Source organism: Cucumis melo, chromosome 4 (genome assembly GCF_025177605.1).
Source record: "Cucumis melo cultivar AY chromosome 4, USDA_Cmelo_AY_1.0, whole genome shotgun sequence".
Lineage (NCBI taxonomy): Eukaryota > Viridiplantae > Streptophyta > Magnoliopsida > Cucurbitales > Cucurbitaceae > Cucumis > Cucumis melo.
This window is the reverse complement of record NC_066860.1, coordinates 14,621,232-14,647,648: the sequence shown is the minus strand read 5'-3', so window position 1 is coordinate 14,647,648 and position 26,417 is coordinate 14,621,232. Positions and strand designations below refer to the sequence as shown.

At 33.6% G+C, this 26,417-nt stretch overlaps 2 protein-coding genes and 2 non-coding genes across 4 annotated transcripts; 2 read left to right on the top strand and 2 right to left on the bottom strand.

Annotated features, from left to right (window-relative positions):
• Window positions 1–4,950: 4,950 nt before the first annotated feature.
• LOC127148930 (uncharacterized) lies at window positions 4,951–7,985 on the bottom strand. Its single transcript, XM_051083364.1, has 2 exons — window positions 6,009–7,985; window positions 4,951–5,922 (listed from the first exon to the last, which is right to left on the bottom strand). Exons 1-2 carry the CDS (start codon window positions 7,983–7,985, stop codon window positions 4,951–4,953), a joined length of 2,949 nt encoding a protein of 982 aa, XP_050939321.1.
• A 10,837-nt stretch (window positions 7,986–18,822) lies between these two features.
• On the top strand, window positions 18,823–23,290 carry LOC103489896 (uncharacterized). The gene is made up of 8 exons (XM_008449230.3): window positions 18,823–19,441; window positions 19,636–19,669; window positions 20,461–20,673; window positions 21,123–21,212; window positions 22,291–22,356; window positions 22,472–22,563; window positions 22,649–22,696; window positions 23,114–23,290. Exons 1-8 carry the CDS (start codon window positions 19,161–19,163, stop codon window positions 23,229–23,231), a joined length of 942 nt encoding a protein of 313 aa, XP_008447452.2. The 5' UTR covers window positions 18,823–19,160; the 3' UTR covers window positions 23,232–23,290.
• A 916-nt stretch (window positions 23,291–24,206) lies between these two features.
• Window positions 24,207–24,279, top strand: TRNAA-UGC (transfer RNA alanine (anticodon UGC)). The gene has a single exon. It is a non-coding gene; the product is annotated as a tRNA-Ala (tRNA).
• Window positions 24,280–24,336: 57 nt separating this feature from the next.
• On the bottom strand, window positions 24,337–24,409 carry TRNAF-GAA (transfer RNA phenylalanine (anticodon GAA)). Its single transcript has one exon. It is a non-coding gene; the product is annotated as a tRNA-Phe (tRNA).
• Window positions 24,410–26,417: the final 2,008 nt, after the last annotated feature.

The following is a 26,417-nucleotide window of genomic DNA, read 5'->3' as shown; positions in this document are numbered from 1 at the left end:
AAATTTTATAAACAGGGAATTAAGAAGGTTGATGCTGACTCTAGGCCATTTACAAAAGCTGAGTCTCACTTTGCTGATGCAAAATTTTACACAAAAAGTGAAGACGTGAGTGAAATCATATCAACTGAAGTTCCAGTGACTAAGGGCACTTTTAAGAACGAGCAAGAAATGATCACAAGCAAGAAATCAAGTAAAGAGGATGCACTTAATAGTCAACAAAACGGTGAATTGACGACCGAAACTAAGTTAAGGGCGCCAGAAGCTGAAAAGATAGCAACCTTACAAAAGGAAGTCTCAAATCCCCCTGTTTTACGTTATATTCCTTTGTCCCGACGTAAGAAGGGAGAATCACCATTTACAGAATGTTCGAAAAACCTGACGGTCAAAAATACCGAGATATTAAAGGAAAATTTCACCGCGCCGCTTACCAAGATAGAGAAAGGAGAAGCGAAAAAAATTGAGAAAAACGACATACAAGCATACCTTCCAGAAAGACGAACAGTGGAGGGATTCGACCCAAAGGCATATAAGTTGATGGCAAAGGCGGGTTATGACTTTACAACTCGTACTGAGCTTAAAAGTGTGAAAATATTTGATGAAAGGCCTGAGCTTTCCCCTACTCAAAAGAAGCTTCAGAAACAAGGATATTCTATACCTAATTCCAGAGCTGGAATTGGATATCAGTCTTCTGAACCAGTCCGAATAACTGGTAAAGGAAAAGCAAAAGTTGCTAATACATGCCACATTACGGTTGAAGAAAGCAAAGATTCTGAAGAGGGCAAAAAAGTTAGAAGTCAAAGAAGTTCAGTTTTCGATCGCATTGCTTTTTCTGCTATACGTCCTTCAGTCTTCCAGAGGGTGAGTACATCGATAGCGAAAGACAGTAATCAAGTTTCAACCTGCAGCTCCACTCGACTTTCTGCCTTTCAAAGGCTAAACACAGGTGCAAAGAAAGTACGATCTATCAGCCCAACTCCGACCACAAGAAAATCTGCCTTCAAAAGGTTAAGCGTATCAGTAACAAGAGACCAAAAGAAAGCCTCCATGTCCGTCTCAAACAAATCTAGCCTAGTGACAGGAGACGAGGAAATTCGTAGTGCATTTCCATCAAGAATGAAAAGAAAGATGTTCGTCTCAGTAAATACAGAGGGTTCATTGAAAGTAAAGCGACATGATGTTGTTTTTACTCGACCTGAAGATAATGAACCAGAAGATGAACCAGATGTGGCAGGTTGTTACCATGTTACAATAGAAGAGACATCTGATCATGATATATTTGAAGAGGATGCCGAAGCAGCTCCGTTATCACTTGAGGATGGGGGTCAATCAACGATTGACGAGTTAAAAGAAGTCAATCTTGGTACGAAAGAAGAACCTCGTCCAACCTTCATAAGCACCCAACTTTCTGACAATGATGAAAATGAGTATGTAAACTTACTCAAAGCATATAAAGATGTCTTTGCATGGTCATACAAGGAAATGCCTGGGCTCGATCCAAAGGTGGCCGTTCATCGCTTAGCAATCAAACCAGAGCATCGGCCGGTCAAGCAAGCCCAACGACGATTTCGACCAGAACTCATTTCTCAAATCGAGGAAGAGGTAAATAAGCTCATTGAGGCTGGATTTATTCGTGAAGTCAAGTACCCGACATGGATAGCTAATATTGTTCCCGTAAGGAAGAAGAATGGCCAACTACGTGTTTGTGTCGATTTTCGCGACCTAAATAACGCATGCCCAAAAGATGACTTTCCTTTGCCTATCATGGAAATCATGATAGATGCAACTGCAGGGCATGAAGCTTTATCTTTCATGGATGGGTCGTCAGGATATAATCAGATTAGAATGGCTCTAGAGGACGAGGAGAAAACAGCATTCCGAACTCCAAAAGGTATATACTGTTATAAGGTAATGCCTTTCGGATTGAAAAATGCAGGTGCTACATATCAGCGCGCTATGCAAAGGATCTTTGATGATATGTTGCATAAACACGTTGAATGTTATGTTGACGATCTCGTAGTCAAGTCCAAGAAGAAATACGATCACTTGAAAGACCTAAAACTGGTACTTGATCGCCTCAGAAAATATCAACTAAGAATGAACCCTCTCAAGTGTGCATTTGGTGTAACTTCAGGGAAGTTTTTGGGATTTATAGTGAGACATCGCGGCATCGAAGTTGATCACTCAAAAATTGATGCTATCCAGAAGATGCCAAGTCCGAAGAACCTGCACGAATTGAGACGATTGCAAGGTCGCTTGGCTTACATTAGAAGGTTTATATCTAATCTTGCAGGTCGATGTCAACCGTTCCAGAGACTAATGAGGAAGGATGCAGTCTTTGATTGGGACCAGTCATGCCAAAATGCATTTGATAGCATAAAGAAGTATCTGCTCAACCCTCCGGTCTTAAGTGCGCCTGCAACTGGAAAACCATTAATATTGTATATTGCGGCTCAAGAGACTTCACTCGGGGCATTACTTGCACAAGAAAATGATAAGGGTAAGGAATGCGCACTCTACTATCTAAGTAGAACTCTGACAGGAGCTGAATTAAATTATTCTCCAATTGAAAAAATGTGTCTCGCCCTCTTCTTTGCAATAGATAAACTGAGACATTATATGCAAGCCTTCACTATACACTTGGTGGCAAAAGCTGATCCTGTCAAATATATATTATCGAGGCCAGTCATCTCGGGACGCCTCGCGAAGTGGGCTATTATACTCCAACAATACGACATTGTATATATCCCCCAAAAAGCAGTAAAGGGCCAAGCATTAGCAGATTTCCTGGCTGATCATCCAGTTCCATCAAATTGGAAGTTATGTGACGACTTACCCGATGAGGAAGTATTGTTTGTTGAAAGCATGGAGCCTTGGATCATGTTCTTTGATGGTGCGGCACGAAGAAGTGGAGCTGGTGTTGGCATTGTCTTCATTTCTCCTGAGAAACATATGTTGCCATATAGCTTCACACTCGGTGAATTGTGTTCAAATAATGTTGCCGAGTACCAAGCCTTCATTATCGGTCTCCAAATGGCTTCAGAATTTGGGATAAAGTGCATAGAAATATTCGGCGATTCGAAGTTAATCATAAATCAGCTCTCTTATCAGTATGAGGTAAAACATCAAGACTTGAAGCCTTACTTTAGTTATGCTAGAAGATTGATGGACAGATTCGACAGCATAATATTGGAGCATATACCGAGATCAGAAAACAAGAAAGCTGATGCACTTGCAAATCTAGCCACTGCTTTAACAGTCTCGGAAGATATACCAATAAACATTTCCCTTTGCCAAAAATGGATTGTGCCTTCAATTGAAAGTCAATACGAAGAAGCTGATGTGATATCTGTATATGCAATTGATGAAGAAGATTGGCGCCAACCCATTATAGACTATTTGGAGCATGGAAAACTTCCCACCGATCCTCGACATAGAGCTGAAATACGTAGAAGAGCTGCGCGATTTATTTATTACAAAGACACACTTTACAGACGCTCATATGAGGGACTTCTACTGCGATGCCTAGGAAAAGAGGAATCGACAAAGGCCTTAGAGGAAGCTCATTCAGGTATTTGTGGTGCCCACCAGTCTGGTCCAAAGCTCCAATATCAGTTGAAAAGAATGGGTTACTATTGGCCTACCATGATCCACGATTCGATGCATTTTGCGAAGCATTGTGAGGCTTGTCAATTCCATGCAAATTTTATACATCAGCCACCAGAACCGCTCCATCCAACAATAGCTTCATGGCCTTTTGAAGCTTGGGGACTCGACCTGGTTGGACCTATCACGCCTAAATCAACGGCTGGTCATTCTTACATCCTTGCAGGAACTGATTATTTTTCTAAATGGGCTGAAGCCGTGCCATTAAGAGAAGCAAAGAAGGAAAACATTGTAAATTTCGTTCAGACACACATCATTTACAGATATGGTATTCCTCATCGCATCGTAACTGATAATGGAAGACAATTCGCTAACACTTTGATGGACAAGCTATGCGAAAAATTTAACTTCAAACAGTTCAAGTCTTCTATGTACAATGCTGCAGCAAATGGATTGGCAGAAGCATTCAACAAAACTTTGTGCAGTCTGCTTAAAAAGGTGGTCTCTAAGACAAAAAGAGATTGGCAAGAAAAGATTGGGGAAGCATTGTGGGCCTACAGAACTACCCATCGTACTCCTACGGGTGTTACACCCTATTCCTTAGTTTATGGCGTTGAAGCAGTACTCCCACTAGAAAGAGAAATTCCTTCCTTAAGAATGGCTATTCAAGAAGAGCTAACTACTGAAGACAATGCTAGATTACGCCTTGAAGAGTTGGAAGCACTTGACGAAAAGAGACTGGAAGCTCAACAAGCACTCGAATGTTATCAAGCACGAATGTCAAAAGCCTTTGACAAACAGGTAAGGCCCCGATCATTTCAAGTTGGTGACTTAGTGCTCGCAGTAAGAAGACCTATTATCACGACAAGGCATACGGGAAATAAGTTCACATCTAAATGGGACGGACCCTACATTGTCAAAGAAGTTTTCACGAATGGAGCATACAAAATCATTGATCAAGACGGATTACGAATTGGCCCAATCAACGGCAGATTTCTCAAGAAGTTTTATGCTTAATCCAGTTATGTAAACAAAAAAAAAATTTATTATAATAATAAGTAAATAAATAAATTTTGAACTACGTCATGACTTGATCCCTATAGTATAAAAAGGGTACGTAGGCAGCTTAAAGTTCACTTTAAGTTCAGTCACATGTATTAAAAAAAAAAAAAAGAGTCATGTTTCATTGTCTGCTCATATGAAAACACGGCAAAACAAATGTAAATGTGTGTATATATATATATGTATAAAATAAAAAAAAATTCCGTCTGCATTATAATTCAAAAAAAAAAAATCACATCTACAAGGTTTGCAGCAAAAGAAAAAGGGGGCAAAGGGGGGCATAAATCAAAGCCTCCACTTGAAGTTCTTGAATTCTTCTCGTGCAGCTTCCATGCTCTGGCGGACAGTAGCTAGTGCCTCAATCGCTTCCTCAGTAATAGCAGGGGTGCTTTCAAGGGTATTGACTTCATCCTGGAGCTTGGCAACTTCTAGTTCTTGTTGGTCTATGGCCTCCGCTTTTTCACAAGATAAGATCGACAGCTGTTCAGATTCAACATTTATGCTCTGAAGTCTCTTCTCCAGTTCTTTCCTTTCTAAAGATAACTCTACGGTTCTTTCCTGAATAACTTTGGCATCTCCTCGTAATTGTTTCACCAAAGTCAAAGCTTCCTTGATGGCAGATGTCTTCTCATTTAATTGACGAGCTTTGTCCGTCGACGACAACTGTGCAGAATATGAAGATTGCACATCGTTAAAATTGTCTACCCTCTTAAGGTAACTATTTAGATACTCTTCAAGAGAAGTCAGGCCATCCGCATGAATCTTCTCAATCCCGGAGAGAACCGTCGCTATTTCTGGCCTAAGTCTAGGGATATATTCAAAAGGAGTTCGCATGATCTTATCTTGGATATCCTCCCACATACATAAGGCTGTTTTCTGAAAGAAATTTGAAACCACCTTTTCACCAACCCACTGAGAAGGTTCAGGGTTTCTCATAGTCTGTTTATTAGAAACGTCTAATGGTAATTCAGAAAACTTAAGGGGAGCATGTGCTGAGCTAACTTTTTGTAAAGATGCTTTAGGACAGGCACCTTCTTTGGATGAAGGGTTCTCAAGGTCTTTTCCCCCCACTGTCATCTTGCCTCGACGAATCTCCTCGAGAAGAGCAGATGGGCGTAAGGATTGTTCAGTCGGTTTATTGACGGGAGTTCTCGAGGTACCAACTTCCTCAAATGCTGAATCAACTGCGTGAGGTCCCGTCAAAGATTCATCACTGTCTGGCTCTATAAGTCCTTCAAGATGATCGTTTAATGGTGACTGCAAAAGTAAACAATTAATAAGTCACTTAGGAAGAAGATGAACAAAACAAAAAAAAAAAACGTTAGAAGGGAAAACGTGCAAACCAGTGGTGGAACATCAGGAACTTCCAAAGCACTTAAACCCCTTCCGTCGGGATGATCACCTGATACCTTCGCTTTCTTCAAAGGTCTCTTCCAATGACGATCACTTTTGCTGCTATCACTCTCATCTTTACGCTCCTTTACCTCCTCCTCAAGATTAGGAGCCATCGCCTCAACCAATCGAATTTCTTTACCACCTAGGTTGCTCCCTCGGTTCTTCGGTAGTCTAGGCTGTGAAGGGGGAGGAATGGCACTACTCACCAAATGGTGTCTGTTATCCTCAAAATAGGTCCCGTGCTTCGTAGTCCACCAGTCTGTAAATCGCTGAGTCACATGCTTGCAAGGCTCTAATGAACGGGCGGGCAAGTATAGCTCGGATAAAGTGTTACGCCTCGTACATATTCTCCAGTGATATAATATATTATCCAGCGTGATCGCAGGTGACATACCCCCTATATCATTAGGAAGGTCCTGGTAAAAACCAAACTGTCGTCCAAATCGATATGGACTGTATGATGTTATGATCCAGGTATTTTCGCAACGAGAGGACAAGTAGCAAGAACGCATGCTTACGAAATATGACGTTTGCAGAAACGATGAATCATGGGTATCAACCATGCGTTCATGTTTACTTCTGTTCTGGAGGCTAGCGTGCCACTGAATTCTCGCACCATTATGGATCAATTCGCGTGCCTCATATTCGCCAAAATAAATAGACCCGCCTTCGCCTGAAAAGTTAGTCATCTTGGGCCCTCGAACTTCCGTGGGAAGTGGATAATGTGTGCCAAAATAATGAGCTAACCAGCCATGGACGTAATGCATGGGAAAGTGAAAGTCCATGCGTCCTATCGGATTGGAGGCTTTGGTTATCAAACCTAGCCCATGGTATATGTTCGCCAAAACTGGAACTGCAAGACTATAAATAGTGCCAGCGGCCATTAGGCTTGCAACCCTAAACACTCCAGGACGAAGAAACGATCCTTTCTGAGGAAATACAAAAAGGCATAACCAGCAAGATAAGAAGGCAGCTAAATACGTTTCATCCTTCAAATCATCTCTGATCCCAAATTCTGCGAATAACATGCTCTCCCTAGAAGACCACTCACGAGCTTGGATCTTCGAACCATCAGGGTTTTGAGTAGATTTGGAGCGCGACGCCTTCTTTTGCTTTCGCGTTGTTGGCTTATCATAGCTCTTAGATCCAAGATACCAGAATGAAATCCAAGAGCCAATAGTTACTTGAGAGTCATTCTTAGAAGAGGCCGAGCGATCATTCCTCTGCGTACAAACTATTGAGTAATACGCCTGGAAAAGATATTGACAGGTCGTCGGAAGACACTTCGTCTTATCCCGCGATGTGGAGGTCAATTCTTTAAAAGAAGGGATCCTTTCCTCGTAGAAATCTCCCTTAATGGGAAGACCCCCAAAGGACCATAAGTCCCACAAAGAAATGGATAACTCGCCTGCCATAGTATGAAGAGTATTAGTCGAAGGACACCATGCTTCACAAAATGCTCGAACAACATCACTGTTGCGGTCATAAGTGTATAAAGAAGCTGTTACGGCACCATATAAACGAGTACTGTAAAGAAGTCGTGTATTTCGACCAACTACAAGCTCCAACCACTCCCAATAACAGTCAGTAAAGCAAAACTCTCCAGGGACCTTGGTCACAGTACCCCAACGTGTTTGGCCTTCAATTAAACGTTGTCCAAGAGTGAGAGCTCTACCAGAATTAGGAGCCTCATTGTGGATAGAAGATTGCAAGACCCATGCGCTTTTTCCCTCGGACAAGGGTACCTCCACGGATAACCTGGGAAGAACTGAGTTGTTGTCTAAGCGTGGCCAATGATCTGCAAAAGCGCCAGCCCACGGCTTCTCCACAATGAGACTAAGTCCATCTTCTCTGGGTTGATTTCTGTCAGAAAGTATTACGAGATGTCGAACTCCAGACAAGAATCGTTCCGTGAAGTAAACCATCGTCTGTAAAAGAAAATAATCACAAGCAAGTTAGTGTCGATGACATTGTCTTGGAACAAAGAGCATATGAAAACAAAGTCGACGAATCAATAGGGCGTCATGATAGAGTTGCATCGTCTATCACAAACAAACCCTAGGCGTCAAGAAAACAGCAGGGCGTCATGATAGAGTTGCATCGTTTATCACGAACAAACCCTAGGCGTCGAAGAAGCACCAGGGCGTCATGATAGAGTTGCATCGTCTATCATGAACAAACCCCATGAGTTGATGAATCAGTAGGGCGTCATGATAGAGTTGCATCGTCTATCACAAACAAACCCTAGGCGTCAAGAAAACAGCAGGGCGTCATGATAGAGTTGCATCGTCTACCATGAACAAACCCCGAGAGTCGACGAATCAATAGGGCGTCATGATAGAGTTGCATCGTCTATCACAAACAAACCCTAGGCGTCAAGAAAACAGCAGGGCGTCATGATAGAGTTGCATCGTCTACCATGAACAAACCCCAAGCGTCGAAGAATCAGTAGGGCGTCATGATAGAGTTGCATCGTCTATCACGAACAAACCCTAGGCGTCGAAGAAGCACCAGGGCGTCATGATAGAGTTGCATCGTCTACCATGAACAAACCCCAAGCGTCGAAGAATCAGTAGGGCGTCATGATAGAGTTGCATCGTCTATCACGAACAAACCCTAGGCGTCGAAGAAGCACCAGGGCGTCATGATAGAGTTGCATCGTCTATCACGAACAAACCCCAAGCGTCGAGGAATCAGTAGGGCGTCATGATAGAGTTGCATCGTCTATCACGAACAAACCCCAAGCGTCGAGGAATCAGTAGGGCGTCATGTTAGAGTTGCATCGTCTATCACGAACAAACCCTAGGCATCGAGGAAACAGTAGGGCGTCATGATAGAGTTGCATCGTCTATCACGAACAAACCCCAAGCGTCGAGGGATCAGTAGGGCGTCATGATAGAGTTGCATCGTCTATCACGAACAAACCCCAGGCGTCGAGGAATCAGTAGGGCGTCATGATAGAGTTGCATCGTCTATCACGAACAAACCCCAGGCGTCGAGGGATCAGTAGGGCGTCATGATAGAGTTGCATCGTCTATCACGAACAAACCCTACGCATCGAGGAAACAGCAGGGCGTCATGATAGAGTTGCATCGTCTATCACGAACAAACCCCAAGCGTCGAGGAATCAGTAGGGCGTCATGATAGAGTTGCATCGTCTATCACGAACAAACCCCAAGCGTCGAGGAAGCAGCAGGGCGTCATGATAGAGTTGCATCGTCTATCACAAACAAACCCTAGGCGTCAAGGGATCAGTAGGGCGTCATGATAGAGTTGCATCGTCTATCACAAACAAACCCCAGGCGTCGAGGAATCAGTAGGGCGTCCCCAAAAGTTGACATTCATAGAAGCAGCGCATCAGGAGATCTAACTTCATATATACTTGCATGGGATCTCCATTTTTTTTTCTTTTTTCTTTAAAAAAAAAAAAATTCGTTAATAGTAAACAAAAAAAAATGGAACCAACCTTTGATAGAGCTTCTGGTTGGTGCAAACCTGAAAAAAAAAATATAGGTAAGTTGAAAAAAAAAAAAAAGAGAGAAAGAAAAAGAAGGGATTAACAAACAAACAAATAAATAAATGAAAAGTCTTTCTTTTAGAAAAGGGTAAATATATATATATATATATATATATATATATAGAAAACAAAGAAAAAAAAAAGATAAAAAAAAAATAAAAAGAATTATAAGTAAATAAATAATAGACTAAAAAAAAATGCCGAACAAAATGGAAAGTTAACAAAAAGGGAAGAAACTAATTTTAAAACAATAATGATAATAATAGCAATAAACATTTATGAAAAATAAAAAGTAAAAAAAAAAAAAAAAAAAAAAAAAAAAAGAGAGAGAGAGAAGAAAGAGATTAAAAAAAAAGGGTTGAAAAAAAAAAGGGGGGGAATTTTTCTTTTAGAAATTATAAAAAAAAAAAGAAAGAAAAAAAATACGTACAAAAAGAAAAAGAAAAAGAAAATTATAAATAGATACTTATTAAAATAAAATAAAATTAAAATAAAAAAAAAAAAAAAAAGAAAAAGAAAGAAACACCTAGTCTGCCGCGCCCCCCCCCCCCTCTTTTCTCTTTCTTTTCTCCTTCTCTTTTCTCTGCCACTTCTCCCTTTTTCTTCTTCTTCTTTTTTTTTTCTCTCTTTCTTTCCCCTTTTCCATTTTTCTTTTTTTTTTCTTCCTTCTCCTCTACGTCTCTGCACCTCTTCTTCTTCTTCCTTTCTCTTTTTTTTTCTTCTTTTTTCTTTCGCCGCTGACTAACAGAGGACAGCCGGCGGAATTAAAAAAAAAAAAAAAAAACCAAAAAAAAAAAATCAACAATAAAAAAAAAAAAATGAAACAAAGAAAAACCTTTTTCTTCTTCCTCCCTCTTTGACAATAAATGATGTGAATGTTGTGCCTCTTTGCACCATAGCCTCACGTATTTATAGGGACTAAAAATAAATCATATCTAGGATTGTTGAGATTTAATATTTAAATTGGTGAGATTTAACATTTAAATGGTTGAGATCTTCATCTAAAACATTTAAATTGTTGAGATCTTTATCTAAATCTTAAAAAAAAAGTTTTCTTTTAAATCTTGGAGAAGTTTGAGATTTTATTTATTTATTTATCTTTTTCTTTTTTTTTTCTCTTCCGTTTTCTGGAAAATATGTATCTATATATTCTATACAAATAATAATAATTCAAAAGAGGAAGATATATACATATATATATTAAATTAAAAAAAAAAAAAAAAAGAAGAAAGATTGTCATTCATATACACATTTTTATCTTTCTTATTTTTATTATTATTATTATTATTATTTTTCTTTCTTCTCTTTTCTTCTAAATATGTAGAAAATATAATAAAATAAATAAATAAATAAGTACTAATTTTACCATCCCATTTCTCTTTTACACAAAAAAAAAAAAAATAACATTAGAGTCAATAATAATAATAAACAACTTACATCCATAAATTGACAATATTCCAATTTTATTACTTTTAAGCGTCAATTTTCCAATTACAATTTAAAAATAATGATAATAATAAATTAATTAATTAAATTTCACGTAGTGTTTTAATCACTCATATCCAAATGCATAGTGATTAATTTGACATTTTTTATGGGAGCCAAAATCAAGAACAAATCGCTTGTATTTTTGATCTCAGATTATTGTTTTCGAAATTCATCCACTCATGCAGGTGTACGAATCTCGAAAAGGGGGCATTTGTTGAGCAATAAATTTTGGCCAATTAAATTATGCCACGTCATCACAATAAATATTGTGATAATCATAATTTGATTGGGTTTGGATAATGAAGCTTTCTTGTACCTGATCTAATTAAGCCCTAAATATAAATTAGGGTAAGAAATAATGGACCAAGCCCGTCAAACAATTGGGCCCGGACACGAACCCAACAAGCAAATGGGCCCAAGCCCAGAGTGTCAGGTGGGCTCAAGCCCAAGCCCAATAAGCAAATGGGCTAAGCCTAAGTCCAACAGACAAATAGGCCCAAGCCTAACAAACAAACAGGCCCAAGCCCACTTAAAGCCCATAAAATTTCTCTATAAATAGAGACATCTACCATTCATTTGAGGGGACCTTTGATTGAAGAGAAGAATCGAAGCTCTGAAGAATTGAAGACAAAAACTTCTGAAGACTCTCAAGACGTGCAAGTTATCATCAACCTCAAAAATCAACCTTCTGAAAGATCGAAGACTTGGAAGATCAAACTTTCCTTGAATTCCAGAAGATTGAAACTTGAATTGACTTGTAGTTACAACTTCTTGAAGATCAAAGACCACGAAGTTTTAAATTTTACTTTTTGTATTCGAGAGAAAGAATCAAAGGAGTAAATATTAGAGATTGTATCCACAATACATAAATCAATACAAAGTTCGATTCCACGAATTAAATTTCTCCTGAAATCTCGTGTGAACAATAACAATTAGTCTTTGTTTTCATTATTATTTGAGCAAACCTTTAGGTCAAAAAATTACAAATTAAATAACAACTATTGAGCTTTTTCATTTTCTTAGGGGTTTAAAAATATTTCAAACACCTTTCACATTTATAAGTCTCTTTGTTTAATTAGTTATTCCTATATGAATTAGTATATAAATTATATATGACAATGTCTATAACAATCTAATATGCCAATTTCAATGGGTTTGAAGATAATATTTAACATGAAACAATATAATTTTAGGTTTCAAAATTTTATAAGTCATAGTTGAGGTGATAAAGTTGGTTTATAACTTAAATAAATACGAGTTGTGATTATAAAAAAGATATATTTGTTGATGTCAAAATTTAGACAAGACATAATTTTAACTTCATAGAGCAACAACAATATGATGATTTTATTTGTATGAGAGAGAACAAGATATTTTAAAGAAGAATGATCATACTTCACCAGTGTGGTGAACGTCACACAATGCTTTGGTGCTTAAGTTTAAAAGATGGAGAAAACCTAGAGTTGAAGGTTTTGCTTACTTTTTTAGAGAATTTATGGTGTATGTATGGAACTGTTTGCTTGAATCTTTTAAGATTAAGTTTCAAAATTCACTCAGAACATCATTCAAATTTTCTTAGATCAGATAACTCATGCAATGTGCATTTTACAAGGAGCTTGGTTAAGGCTTGACCTCAACCCCATTCCCAAACATCTTTTCTAGATTCATTAGTGTTGTTTTCGGTCTGAACTTCTCATCTTGACTCGATTTGATGTATGTTAAGTCTTTTTAAGTTAGTCTTATCATTTCTTCTAGAATTAGTGTCTCAATAATGTAAAACATGTTTCAAACTTAAGTGAGAGGAAGAGCAAATAGATACAAATTGAAAGGAAGTAAAAAAAAAAAATCGTCGTTAAGTAACAATTTTGTTTTTAGGTTTTTAAATTTATGTTTGCTTCATCTCACTATTTTGACGATGATTTTTACATTTGTCAAAGAATCAATTGAAACATGGCTTGTTTTTTCAAACATTAGGGATAGTAAATACCAAAATATAAAAAGTAGAAGTAGTGTTTATATATAAGTTTAATTTGAAAAAACTAAAATTTAAGGATTCGTTTGGATTGATTTTCTTGGTGCATATAAACTTTTTTAACTTCACCTAGAAACGCATATTTTAAACTCGTAAAAAAAATCAAATCTATATCTACCCTAAAAATCAATTAGTTATCAAACGTCTATTCTTCAAACAGTGGGTTTAAATCTCTTTCCATTACTTATAATTTGATTAATTGATTGTAAAATTTAAAAGACGATAATTACGTGGATCTACGGTCTTTTCTTTGAATAATGGTATGTGGGCTTATTTTTTCAAATTTAAATTTAAAAATTTATAGCAAATAGCACAATCCAAGAAATAAATTAAAAAATATAGCACAAGAATAAAATATAAGTAAAAAGAACAAATGTTGAAAAATCAACTGGTAAATTTTTTTAAAATATCAAATTTATCTTTCAGTAACTACCATTTATAAAAACTATCACCATAGTCAACATCAATAATAGCAAGAGATAGTTTTTCATCAAATTGAAAAATAACTAATAGTTACTATCAATAATAACTGTCAATATGATAAAACATAGCACTGGAAAGACTCATAAAGATAGAAAATAGAAAACTATCATTAATAGTAATTATCAACACTAACAAATGGTAGTATCTATCAACGATAACTTTTAATTTCAAAAGTTTGCAAAGAAGTGTACAAAATAGATATTTGTATTATATATATATATAATTATTTTAATTTTGCGTTATATATTTTATTATTATTATCTTAAATGTGATTTATCCAAATAACACAATAAATTAACATCAAATCTTTGAATAGTAATAACAACAAACAACAATAAAGTGATTTTTATTTATCTTAATAATTTGTAATTTTCAATATAGCCCATAAAAAATTCCAATGAAGTCATGTAGTAGAAACCATTTGTCAACATAAAGTGGAGTGTGTCATTTAACTAATAATTTTAATGCAATAAAATTTTCCAATAAACACAACATACAAACAAAAAATTTAAAAATTGAAGCCACTTTAAAATCACTCGATTAAATGTGACACATAAACACAAGGCAAATGAAATTCAAATACCTTTCAATTATTGATGTTATAAATAAAAAAAAAATGAAATGGTTTTGAATAAATATAATTTATTTGACCCACCCAATCCATTCCAACTTCTACTTTTCTCTTTATTTATTATTTAGTTTTTCTTTTTTTTTTTTTTTTTGTATGATTATGAACTGCGGCGTTGATTGGCTATCTAATTTTGAGGCTAATTTAATTTCTGACCCCATAACTATATTCTCATTCAAACAAATTGAGCATATATTATTTTATGACGTTTGAAAAAAGAAAATTAAACCCACCTTTTTCGATTCTTTTCCTTCTCTTAAATGCCCCTCTCTATTCTTTTATCTCTATATAATTATATTCCTCTTTTCTTTCTTATGGATTTATTATGTTTTCGTACGAAGTTTTCTACTTTTCAATGTAGTTGATAATGACTCGAGTTCAGGAATTAGAATACTGTTTGAAGTGAAATAACGTTTGAATGTAGTATACGGTTGGATTGGAGCATGTCCTATGCATATTGAGTTAGATCATGCAATTTAGATAACAGTATGCATGGGGCTTAGTGACTTTCACAAAACTATTCATTGTGACTAATTAATTGTTACAACGGCGAATAGTGACTTCAATAGGAAAACTAAGTATGGGGATGTTGCTACCTGTGAAGTTGTTGATGGCCAATGACATTGTATGCCCATAATGATTTCAACAGCTCCTAACATGTTTCATATTTTCTAAAACTATCGTATTCACATTACTCATCAACATAATCAACTTTCAATTTTGTATACAAAAGTGATACATGATATCTTAAATTAAATTGAAAGTTCAACAACCTAATTTGACGTTATAAATGAAACTTTAAGAACCTATTAAATACAAAATGAAAGGATCGATCTAGCTAGTATATGCGAACTCAGAATTTCAATGCTAAACTTGTTGTTTTTATTTTTTGGTGAATAGTGAACATTAAGTATTATTGCAATTACAAGTTCAATCGAAACTAAACTTAAAATTTAAGATAAAAGAATTAGCATCTTGAAACCAAATTGGAAACTAAATTCAAAATCCACAAAAAATTAATGGACAAAAAATTGTATTTTACTCTAAATAAAATGTTCCATCAATTTTTTACTCAAACAAAGACCTCTTACCACACCTCCTTGCTTATATGGTACGTTTTGCTTTTGCAAGTAAAAGTAGGAGAGCCCTAATAGGGAAAAAAATTGTATATCGGTAAGTAGGAAACTCATTTTTCGTTTATTTATGTATAATCAAAATGTTTTGAAATAGAATGAAATCCACGGACATTTATGAAAATTAATTTGTAGTGTTGATGGATATAATATAATAATACAAGAATTACTAAAAATTTCTTCCTAAATGGGTACGAGTCAAATATTTTTAATAAGTTAAGAGAGTTTTTGAAACGTTTTATGGCATGGACACTTTTCAAAATTAAGTGTAATAGATTTTTGTCTTTTAATGGAGTTTTCTTTGTCATGAAATTAATTTTTTTTCCTTAAAAGAAAAAAAAACTTTTGAAACCAAACGTGGTTTTTATATAGAAATAGAAATTGAAGCTTTGAGGCAGATAAAAGTAATTTAAAGTTGAGAAGAAGGCAGATATCATAGTAAAACTTTCCTTGATTGTCACAACATACCAAAGAGTACATTTCCTCTAAAATCCCTATTCAATTGTGCATCTCCGTTTTACTAAAATTCCATCATTTTTATTTATTTATGTATTCTCTCTCTCTCTCAATCAACTTTGGTGGCTTTGGAAATAAATTAAACCCCTTCTAAGCAAAAAAAAAAAAAAAAAAAAAAAAAAGGAAATAACATTCCATTTAAGAAAAGTTTATATTTCTATTTCTTCTTTATAACTTTATTTAATATATATTCCAAAACCTTCAACTTTGGATCATATAAACCTCTAACCCTTACTGTTTTCGATTCATTTGATCCTCAATTCAAAGTTACAAGTTTAGTACTTCATTTTGATTCTTTTTTCTTTTTTCTTTTTAAAAAAATTTACAAATATGAATTTATATCTACTTAAAGAATTATTTTTTTAAAAAAAATTATCATAGACTAACTTAGGACTAAATTAGCACAAACTTCAAAATTCATTGACAAATTTGTAATTTATGGTTTTAATTAAGTTTACCTAATTAAGGCTCCCTTCGAGATTGCTGTAACTTTTAAAATAATAGAATAATTAGGTGCGAAAAGAAGTAAAATAACGTTTAGTGAATTTCAATTTCAATAATAGAATAATGCTTGCTAAATAAATATAAACACATCTCTTTTTTTATATAATAACTAAAATAAACTTTTAATTTGACTTTTTTTACTAAGAATAAATTATAAAGTTTATAGAAGAATTTAAAGATAGATTAACGTTTTTTTTAAGTGTGATTAATTTTAAAGAAAATTGTATCATATGACAAAAAAAATTTCATTTTTTTTTGTCTATTACAAGTATGACAAATATGATAAATAATTTTAATTATATTTAATTTAAACTTGTTTTACCAAACCGAAAAGGTAGTGGAGAATTTTTTCAAATGGCACTTAAATCGAAAAAAATATGATATTTATTTAATTTATGACTTCTAGAAGAGTTTCAATTATATCTTTTATCTACAAACTTGAAGTTAGTAAATATTATTTCATGTCAATTTAATTTAAGTAAAATATTTTTAAATGGATATGATTCACAATATGAGATTATTTTTTATAGCAAGCCCAAAGAATATTAGGATTTATATAATTTAAGTGTGGGAATGAATATTATTGTATTTAACACTTTGAAAAAAAAAATGCATTTAAAAGGTACATGTAAGTGTCTTTGATAAGAGTTACCACCCCATGAAGGCAAAAATTAAATCTCCAACCATATATATGAGAATTAGTCTCATTCAACATCAGACCAGCATCAACTTTGTTTATGGATCAGTTGAATTTTAAAGATTAATTGAATTATACCTTTGTGATTTGCAAATTGGAATTTTTATATCCAGATTTTTCATAAGGTTGGCCAAGTCAAACCTTATGGAAATTTCATAGAATTGCGTTCTTTTCAAATTTTCTTTCATGGTGAATCTTGGTTGCATATGCAATATAGTTGACTTTTTTATTTATATATATATATGCTTTTATCTTAATTCACTTCTCTTTGGTGTATTTAATTATGAGTTTATTTCTTGTTTTTCTTTTTGTAATGTCTCACATATTTGTGTTGCTAAGAAGGTGCTATTTGATAGAGGATGGACAAATTTAGACTTAAAGGGTGATCTCTCGGGGAATTGGGAGTAAGATGTAACATTGGATATGAGGAATTTGTGGTTAAGTAGAATTGACCCAAATCATCATGATCTTATATATCCTAAGATGTTTATACAATTTTATTGGATAATCTAAAGTTCCTACGTATTTAGTAAGAAAGGATTGTGAATTAGGTTTCCTTTTAAAAGGCAAGGATGCATGTATGCCCTATATATATATTAACCCCCAAACTAGTGCATGGTAGCAATAGTGGGTTGAGATGAAGTGATATAAACAAACCTAGCTAATTGATCATATCAACCCAACTTTACTTTCCATACAACTTAGTGCAAAATTCATCATCACTGGCCTCTTATTCCCCCACACCACCCTTGACACCTTCCAACAAAATTACTTATCACTTGATTATTCTTTTGGTCATATATGATCACTAACCCCTTAACCAATGACGTATAGATCCATATAACACAGTTGATGATAGATTTTACGTCGACTACAATTTTGAATGACAAAATGCATTACCTCTCTAGATATATACGAAATAGAAAATATTTTTGGTGTATCTACAAGGGGACTCGGCCGATATAAAATTAATGTCGATGAAGACTGCATATGTGACGAATATAGGAATTTGATGAATTAATTGATGAAGTTAAGAGAGAGGATGTTGAATAGCGTGGTGATGAGGACTCATCACATGATGGTTGGCACTAGTTCTGAACAACCTAAAATTGATTAGATCGAGATGTTGATGACTATACCAGGTTCAACATTTTGGTAACTGCGATATTGATATTAAGCATGGACTAAATATGTATCTTTCAAATGAAGAGCTTGAACATTTATTATCACTCGTGGTAATAAATAAAGAATTGAAAAATAAGAAATATGATAGAAAGAAATCGCAAGAAAAAAAAAAAGAAAGAAGAAAGACGAATAACGAGGAAGAGAAGAAAGATAAAAAGACAAACCTGAAATATTTAAAAGATGGCTAACTTTATGCACTTTGTTACACGGTAAATAATTTGATATTTTGTTATATTTACGTAAGTTTCCATAATTGAATTTGTGATTAAATTTTTAACAATATTAAACGATAAGAATCTTGATATCTTGGTAAGAGAAAAATGAGTATTAAATTTAAATTTGTTTAAAGATTAAGCCAAAATCTAAATATAAACTATGTTTTAATTTTATGGTATTTAGAAATGATCGTATTTAGATTACATTTTTAAGTGTTTAATTTAAAAAATAAGTTATTTTAAAAAAATTAGGGTGTTTGAAACTATTCAAAACGATTTTTTAAAATGTATTTTAAATAATTTCATAAGAATGAATTTCTTACAAAAACAGTTTTTTTCTTTTAAGACGGATCGGACGTATGGCGTGTGAATGGATTAAATCTCTCACGGCTTAAGAGAACAAATGGTTTAGGCCATGGTTGGGTTGGCATGGCATCGTAACGAAGGCCCATAATCGGATCCAATAGAGTCAACCAGTCAAGAAGCGACAAATTGCAAGGTGCCGAATCTGCTGATTGGTATTACCAACTGCAACTTCCTGCTTCTCTTCCAACCTCACAGGAATCCAAATTTATGTGACCACTCCCCATTAATTATATCATCAACAATAACCAAACCCCATTTCCCCATTTGATCTTAAGCCCATCCTTCACCCATTTCAGCTTGAGGGGTTGGAGGATTCGTCTTTGATTTCTCTTAAAAATGTTCGAATCGCCTGTGGAAGAAGGGTGGCGGTATTGGGTCAGATGGCAAGTGCCTGTTTGTGGTCTAATAATCGCCATTCCATGTGTTTTTGCTTTGAAATTCATAAGAAAGTCAATGACTAAGCCTCTGCTTCTCTCTGATTTGTGGTCTACTCATTGGAGGCATCTTAGTCCTTCATGGCTTCTACTTTACAGGGCTTTTGCTTTTGTTTGCTGTGTTCAGTTACTGTATGAGATCGTTGCCTTACATGGACCTTTTGTCTTCTTTTTCTACACTCAGTAAGTTTAATTCACTTCTAAATTGTCTTCTCCCTGACTTGGTTTGTATGGAAACAATGGAACGTGAGGGAGTTAGCATTGATTTTTTTGAATAAGTTTGCAACAAGAGTTCTTAAACTATCTGGGCTGTTTCCTCTTTTTTTCTTTTCTTTTTGTCTAATGCTTTGTTTCTTTGGTGGAACTGATTTTTCTAGGTGGACAATGGCTTTAGTAGCAATCTATTTTGCGGTATGTCTGCTATCAATTTGGTCTATATGGTTTTGGTTGAGTTTCAATGTAGTCCCTTTAATTGTTTAGTTTTAATGTACTTTTTATAATGTTAACATTTTTCAATTTAGCCCGTAGTTAATATGTTAGAGTTAGCAAGTTTATATTTGAAGTGTAATAAGTAAGATGTAGTTATTTGATAAATATGCAAAATAGAAAAGATATTTAATAATGGAGTTCCTGATAAATATAAAAAGTTTGTTGTTTAACTTTGTGCTTAATAACTTCAATAGTGTTTACTATAGAAGTGAGTTGTTTAACACCAATTTATGGGCTAAATAGTTCCTTCACATTCATGGAAAAACTTCATCCTAAAACTTTATACTCAAAACACATCCTCACTTCAACTTATTTAACTTCAAAATATTGAACACTAATGTTTAGTTAAACCTCATCTTTTTACTCTCTCCAGATACTCATTCTCACTTATCTCACTCGACATTAGGCCGTAGAAAGAAACATTAGCTCATTCCCACATACTTAATATTATTACAACTTGTAAGGACTCTAAGAACGAGGGCAGACAATTTGTGAGGTTCAATCAAATTTTAGGGTGTATATTAGAACTTTTGAAATCATTGGGATCAAGTTGAAAGTCAATAAGTACAAGGATAGGAACCCAATAGAAACTAAGCTCAAACATAAGAACCAAATTTATAAGTTAATCTAAAAGTTTTGTAGAGTGCTTACAAATTATTTTAAATTAGTTACTCTGCCTGAAAACTTTTCTGATAACTCTTGTTACTTTGCAGCTGGGGACAGTTGTATCTGCATATGGGTATTGGTGTCCTTCCAGGAAAACCCGGTCCAAAACTGAGGAGGATGTTAAACTCATGGAAAAAGATCTGAAAAAGAATGTAGACATTGTTAAAGAGGATACCATAAAAGTGCAAAACGAATGTGCTCAACAGGAATTTCAGGAGAAAGCAGGATGTTTAGGAACTCTTATGCAAATGGCATATCTGGTTAATTCCAAATCACCTCTCTACACTACGATCTTTTGTTAGCCTCAACATTTTGATCAAAATAGTTTATGTATACGTGTCTATCCTCAATATATCTCTTTTGCTTAGTTGGTGTATATATCATACTTCATAAGTGCCTGCATTGTTGCTAAATTGCTTGCTTGATGCATCATAGCTCATGAAGATGGAAAATTTGGACTCTATCAAATTAAATTGAAGTTCTTTCTGTAAAGAGTTTTCTGATTTCCCTCTTTTCACCCTTTACGACAAATTGTAAGCTCATTGGCGGTTCTTGAGGATCTTGTCTCCTCTTTTGCGTTATGTCATTACTAATAAAAGTTGTTTGTTGTTCTTTTAGAAGAATCTGTAGAATACTTGGGACATTATACTCTTTTTTTCTTCTTCTTTCTGTGAGCTTTTGCATTACCTGTACTTTTGATGCATTGCAGGCAGCAGCAGGTGCTTCTGTATTAACCGACGTAGTGTTTTGGTGCCTTCTCGTGCCATTTCTACTTGGTGAAAATTTCCAAGTCAGCCTGGTGTGTATTGACTTTCCTAGGTCAATTTGATTATCAGCCTGCAACACAATCTTTTCAGTAGTTCAGAATCCTTCTTATCCTTAGTTCCATTGTATTCTTAATCAAGCTTGGTGACCAAAAATCTTGGTTAAATAACTTCATTATCATTCATAAGTTCACATTATTAGTTCTTTGGATTTTGTTAAGATGCACACATAACCTGCAGAAACTGGAACATGCACTACTATTACATTATGTATCTCACTATCTCCTGAATTATACAAAGTGCCTCTGAACTTTTAAAACAGAATTATTCTTAAAAGTTGTAATATTACTATTGACTTTTCATAAATGCTTCAAATCTAACCTTGAAGTAAAAATCCATTAGAATGTTGGATGAAAATTAGGATTTGGAATGATGCCCTAGTAACCTAGGATTGAAGTTGGTACTCAGATTCCAACTCCAAGGTAGTTTTGAAACATCTATTATATTGAAGGTTAATATTACAACTTTTGAAAGAAGAAGGTTCTAGTTGAAGGGGATTCTTGTAACATTATGCTTGATGTATGCCGTTTATTAGCTTATTATTTTCTTGAGCTGCTCTCATACGATAATTTTCTTATATTTGTTGCATTAGATTGATGGAAGTAACAGGTTATATGGATGATAAAAACTCATTCTACTGCAAGTTTCATTTGGTCTAGCATGTTATTGTTAAATCATCACACTACATCTACGTGCTTGAGCTAAAAAGATAGTGCAAATTAGGCTCAAATATCAGCACAAAACCAAACACACTACGCATGAAAATGAACTTAAAATCACTGGTTTTGATACTATATTGAATCACTGCTACATCTGAGTGCTTGAATTGATAGGCAAGAGTAAATTTGATTTGCTTTTATCTCTACATTTGTTAAAAACCATTCTCTTAGCTGAATTTATAAAACTATGCATACTTTTTGTTGAGTTTACATTTATGTTAATAACAGTTTGATTCCCTCAAAACTCTTTTCATCTTACACTAGAGTAGAACAACATTCTAGTTTCCACTGCATACTTCACTTCCATTCCTTTTGTGTTATTTGTTATTGGCAGTTGATTGGTTCCATCCATGCTCTGAACGCTGTTTTTCTTCTTGGAGATACTGCTCTCAATAGCCTTGTAAGTATCATCACATGTTCAAGAAGAAACCCAAGTTCATATCGTTTCACTTTTTGGATCACAAAGACTCTTCAATCTCTTGTCCATGCTCGACCGAAGTGCTTTGCTTTTGCAGTCATTTCCTTTCGGTGGTTTCGCATACTTCGTGGCCTTCGGCGGTCTCTATGTCATTTTCCAATGGACGGTGCACGCGTGCTGTGTAAATTGGTATGCAATCGATTCTTGTTCTTGAGTTTCCTTTTAGTATCTTTCAAAACTGAGAAAATAACAAACTTCTGTTTACTTACCTCAGGTGGCCATATCCTTTCTTTGAGCTCAGTACACCTTGGGCTCCTCTCTGGTATGTTGATTACAACTCTTGTCAGAATGGCACAAAAATTTAAATTGATAGTTTAGAAATTTATTTTCTTATATATTGACGCTCTCCGAAGAAATTAGATAAATGAAAATTAAGAATTTCAATCGAGAAATCGTCCTTTAATACCATGTTAAGTTACTACTAAGCTAAACAACGTAAACTAATAGGTTAAGACTTGTTTGGATAGTTTATGTATATTATCAACACTTCCTCTCGCTTTCAAGAATAAAAAATGAGCATAAGTTTTAAAGGGTAATCGCTGTAGAGAAAAAGAAAAAAAAGACACTATAGGTATCTTGAACACGGAATGTCCTTTTCGAGCTAATATAGGAGAATACGTTTAAACTTTTACATACCATTTGAACAGAGAGATTTGATGTGTGATAATTTCCACTACAGGTACCTTGGCTTAGCAGTGATTCACATCCCCTGTTATGGAATATATGCTCTAATTGTGAAGGCAAAATATTCACTTCTACCAAGATTATTTCCTCATGCTTTTGTCAAATCATTTTAGTTCTCTCTTTCTCTCTCTATATAATAAATAATAATAATAATTAAAAGTGGCTGCTGTTATATCTATAAACTATTGGAAATGCAATATTTTCCATTAAAAAATTTAAACTGCCATTTTCCTCAGCTTCTACTCTATCTATGCATTACATAAAAATTGGATGAGAGGAATAGTGACATGTGGTGGCTTAAAAATAAACATATATGTTAATACTTATAATACCAAAAACTTTAGGGTTGATTATATAAAATAGGTATCGTTAGAATCTTTACCTAGACTTGCTCTAATACCTTTTGTTGAGTCCAACCGATGTTAATTGGATGCAATGACTACACATTGAATTGGTGCATCGGATTCGTATTCTCTGCGAGATGCATGATGTGTAATATAAAAAATGCATTCAATTTTCAAATTGCTCAAATCTATAAGATGTTATATTTTACAAATTCGTTGATAAACTAAAGATGGTAAAATTGGTAGGTCAAGATAGAAATATTATTGTTAAAATACTAAGGACTAAATTCAAAATACTGAAACCATGTTAATTACTCCCTAAGTAAGTGTTTGAAGTATCATAATAGAATGAGAATATTATGTAACGTAATCTAGAATTCATGTTTGGATTTAACATTTTAGGTTTAGTTTGTAACATTAACTCATTTCGTTCTCCCATTTTTCAATCCCATATTCTTTACCACCGGTTTCTTCCTACTTGATTTTATTTTTCTATCTCTTATTATGTTCATGCTTTCTAATACTCTTTAAATTTCCAGTGATTTGATTGCATTTTATCGTCCAAAATAGCTTTGAACTTTTTGTGGATGATTATTCTCCTACTATCCAAATATGAATGTAGTATATTATTTATATATATATATTTTAAAATGGGGTAAATTAGAAAAATAATGGTTTGTAATACAAAACAATAATCAAATATTGAAAGATTATATACAAATAAAATGCCTTAATTATCAAAACGGGGATGTAGCTCACATGGTAGAGCGCTCGCTTTGCATGCGAGAGGTACGGGGTTCGATACCCCGCATCTCCATCCATTCTTTTATTCTCTTTTCTTTTTCGTATTTTGTAAATTTGAGGAAAAAATTAATGCGGTGAGCGTGGATCGAACACGCGACCTTCAGATCTTCAGTCTGACGCTCTCCCAACTGAGCTATCCCCGCATTTGTTGATAATAATCGAACTTAAATTTATTTGATTAAGATTAAATGAATGAGCTCTTTCACTTAGTTCTTAATCCAATATTTTGTTTCCAATTTATTCTATAAACCAAAATCATATCTGAAAAATGCGTTTGGCGTGAATTTAATAAATTTGAATTCAAAATGGAATCGGTTGTGAATTTTAAAATATTTATTTGAAAAAGGTGAAATTATTACGTAATTTTTAAAAGTTTATTATTTAAAGAAACTTCTAATATCAATGTACTCGATGGTAACACGTCTATTGCACATGAAAATATCTCAATTTATTCCTTATTCATTAATTTAAAGTTAGTTTTATGGTCTAACTAGTGTTAAAATAAATAAAATATGGACTATCAAGCTTTTATTTCCCATGTTTGATTGATTATTTGAAATCTCCATAAATCCTTCTAAAATAAATAAATAAATAATTTTATTCATTGCACCCAATTTTCTTGTCATTGAGTCATTAAATTCAATACCTGATAATTTAGATCTTATTTGATTATCACCTTTTGATTTTTTATTTTTTTAAAAATCATGTTTTTCTTCCTTGATTTTCATATCATAACCTCTGTTTTTCTTTAGTTAAAATCTAAAAAAAATATGAAGATGGTAGTTTTCAAATTATATATTTTTTTTAATAGTAGATAAAAAGTGGAATTAGAGACAAAAATAAAATTGATAAGTTAAAGTTTCAAAAGAGAGAGAGAAAAAAAAAACAAAGTTTAAAACAAATGTACTATTCAATTTCTTGTTCTTTGATCTAAAATAAAGGAAAATAAGTATAATTTATTTATATCAGGATACACTCTAAAATTAAAATATGTATTTATGGTTTAAAAATGTTTATGTTGTTTTTTTTAAAAAAAAAAAAAGAATATATTTAAATAATTTTATCAAATAATTGGAATAACCAATGTTACAAATTAATAGGATTTAAAAATAAATCATATGTAAATTTTTAAATAAATGAATAAAAAGTAAAAATGAGTAAGAATGAGAGGTAGGAAAGTCTTAAAAATAATAAGAATAAAACAAACTCAAATGTGTAGATTGGATACAAGTTATTATTAGCTCATAATACCAACCTCACATAAGATATTTTTACCATCGTAAACTTTAATGTCCTTTTTCTTACTTTGCTTTTTAATTCTAATTTGTTGCTGAATACACAAATGGAATTGTTTAAAATTGAAAATATTTAGAAAATAAGGTAGCCTTTTACAATTGAATTCTTTTCTGTATTCTCTCGTTCATTTTGCATTCCATTTATGTATTATGTTTGTTTCCATTGACACTATATATAATATTTAAAGAATATCTAAGAAGCCTAACAGGTCAATCATATTTAATTTTGGATGGTAATGACTACCTCATTATATCTCAAATTAATTGTATTAGAACATGGGTTATGGGTTAGGGAGTGAGAAGATCAAGATTACAAAATTCAGAGTTGTTGGTTAATTATTATTTACCATATTTAAAAAAATTACATATAATCAAACAATGCTAAATATTGCCGATAATCTATATCTATATCTATAGTATATATAAAATTCTCAACGTGGAGAAACTTTTTTCTCTTTATTATACCATTGAGTTTAATTCTATGTTTCAAAGCACTAGTTTTATGTAAATTCATTTTTAATTTTTTTTTGTAATATATATAATTATAAAAGGCATCGTCCTTTTTCATTACTTTTTGAACTAATTCTACTTAAAGTTAAGTGGAATTAAAACATATACAATCTAAAAAGTTTGAATGCAAATGATTTTTCATTTACTCACTGCTTTTTAATTAATTATACTTAAGTTTAGTGAAATTAAAGTAAATGATGTGAAGAGTTGAAATTTATTCATTTACGTTTGAGAAATTAGTTAAAAATTAAATACCTTATTGATTCTAATTAACAATACAAATTTAAACACTTGAAAGTTGAAAAGTTTTTTGTAACATTTTTTTCTACTCTATAAAAGGGTTCCT